At 49.5% G+C, this 1608-nt stretch overlaps 1 protein-coding gene across 1 annotated transcript in view; it reads right to left on the bottom strand.

Moving 5' to 3' along the window:
* Positions 1-364: 364 nt before the first annotated feature.
* Positions 365-1608, bottom strand: part of LOC109921206 (transforming growth factor, beta 3) — a gene marked incomplete at its 5' end in the record, with an annotated part of 3506 nt that continues 2262 nt past the window's right edge. Inside the window, one exon of the mRNA XM_048594853.1 lies at positions 365-899. Coding sequence (XP_048450810.1) covers positions 741-899 — 159 coding nt within the window. The remainder of the gene's footprint in view (positions 900-1608) is intronic.

The following is a 1608-nucleotide window of genomic DNA, read 5'->3' as shown; positions in this document are numbered from 1 at the left end:
CCTTGTGAACACAGCTGGCTCCTTGTGAACACAGCTGGCTCCTTGTGAACACAGCTGGCCCCTTGTGAACACAGCTGGCTCCTTGTGAACACAGCTGGCTCCCTGCGAGCTTTTGAAATTCACCAACAGGGAAACAAGCTTCGACTGGCTACTTGCCAACCTGGGGATTAAATCCATGATTCTAACCCTCCCCTTACACCCTACACCCCGGCCCCTCACCAATACCACAACCTCCCTCTCCCAAGACTGCGCACAGCGCAAAAAAAAATTACTAACTAAAATCTTTTGAATTCACTTTGAATTCTGTAAATCCACTGGCCTTCGTTTCTCACGATGTGAATCATCCTCAGCCAAAGCTCTCACATTCCATCTGTTTGTTGTCCATAAAATCCACAACAAGGACACAGCTCAAAGACCCATCAGCACAGCGTGATTGGACAATCGGTCACTCCGTCCCACTCTGGTCTCGGGTGATTCAGATTTGAGGTTCTTCCTCAGACGTTTCCCCTTTTTGTCTTTGTTGAGTTTCTCCTGCCAGTTCAGCCAGGGACCATCTCTCTCCAGCCTGCACCAACAGGACAGTGGCTTTTCAGGTCTCAGGCTGCTCACACGTACATTACTCAAACAGACCTCAGACACATACACACACAGGTTCCTTGTACACATACACCCCTATCCCTTGCGCACCTAAACATGCAAACCTCACCACCCAGCTGCACTGACACACAACGCAAGGGATCTCAGCTACATTTACACGACTTGACAATCATGTTGGACAGCTGTTCCACTTTGGGTGTTCGACCAACATAGTACAGGATGGTAAGAGGCTCGAGGTCCTGAGGAGCACAACATGGGGTCGCTGATGCTTCTGGGTTTAATGTGTTGTACAGTCCCAGAACCTACAATGAATAAGAAACAACATAAAACACCAATGACTGTCTCCAAGAAAAGAGAATCTTATCATCACTCTTTGAAATTCATTCACATCACTATCCTTGAAAATGCCACTATTAATATCCTGGAGGCTACAAGGCACAAGTCAGGAGTGTGATGGAATACTCCCCACTTGCCTGGATGGGTGCAGCCCCAACAACACTCAAGAAGCTTGACACCATCCAGGACAAAGCAGCCGCTTGATTGGCACGACATCCACAAGCATCCCACTCCCTCCACCACCGACGCTCAGTAGCAGCAGTGTGTACCATCTACAAGATGCACTGCAGAAATTCACCAAAGATCCTCCGACTGCACCTTCCAAACCCCACAGCCACTTCCATCGAGAAGGACAAGGGCAGCAGATACATGGGAAGGCCACCCCCTGCAGGTTCCCCTCCAAATCACTCACCATCCTGACTTGGAAATATATTGCTGTTCCTTCAGTGTTGCTGGGTCAAAATCCTGGAATTCCCTCCCTAAGGGCATTGTGGGGATTTCTGTGGTCAATATCCAACTCACTCAGTCCAATATCCCACTCACCCAGTCCAATACCCCACTCACCCAGTCGAATACCCCACTCACCCAGTCGAATACCCCACTCACCCAGTCCATTACCCCACTCACTCAGTCCAATACTCCAATCGCCCAGTCCAATACCCCACTCACCCAGTC

The sequence above is a fragment of the Rhincodon typus genome, unplaced genomic scaffold (genome assembly GCF_021869965.1).
Source record: "Rhincodon typus isolate 14 unplaced genomic scaffold, sRhiTyp1.1 hic_rhity00015907, whole genome shotgun sequence".
NCBI lineage: Eukaryota > Metazoa > Chordata > Chondrichthyes > Orectolobiformes > Rhincodontidae > Rhincodon > Rhincodon typus.
The sequence above is the reverse complement of the archived record's forward strand: the minus strand, read 5'-3'. Positions and strand labels throughout refer to the sequence as shown.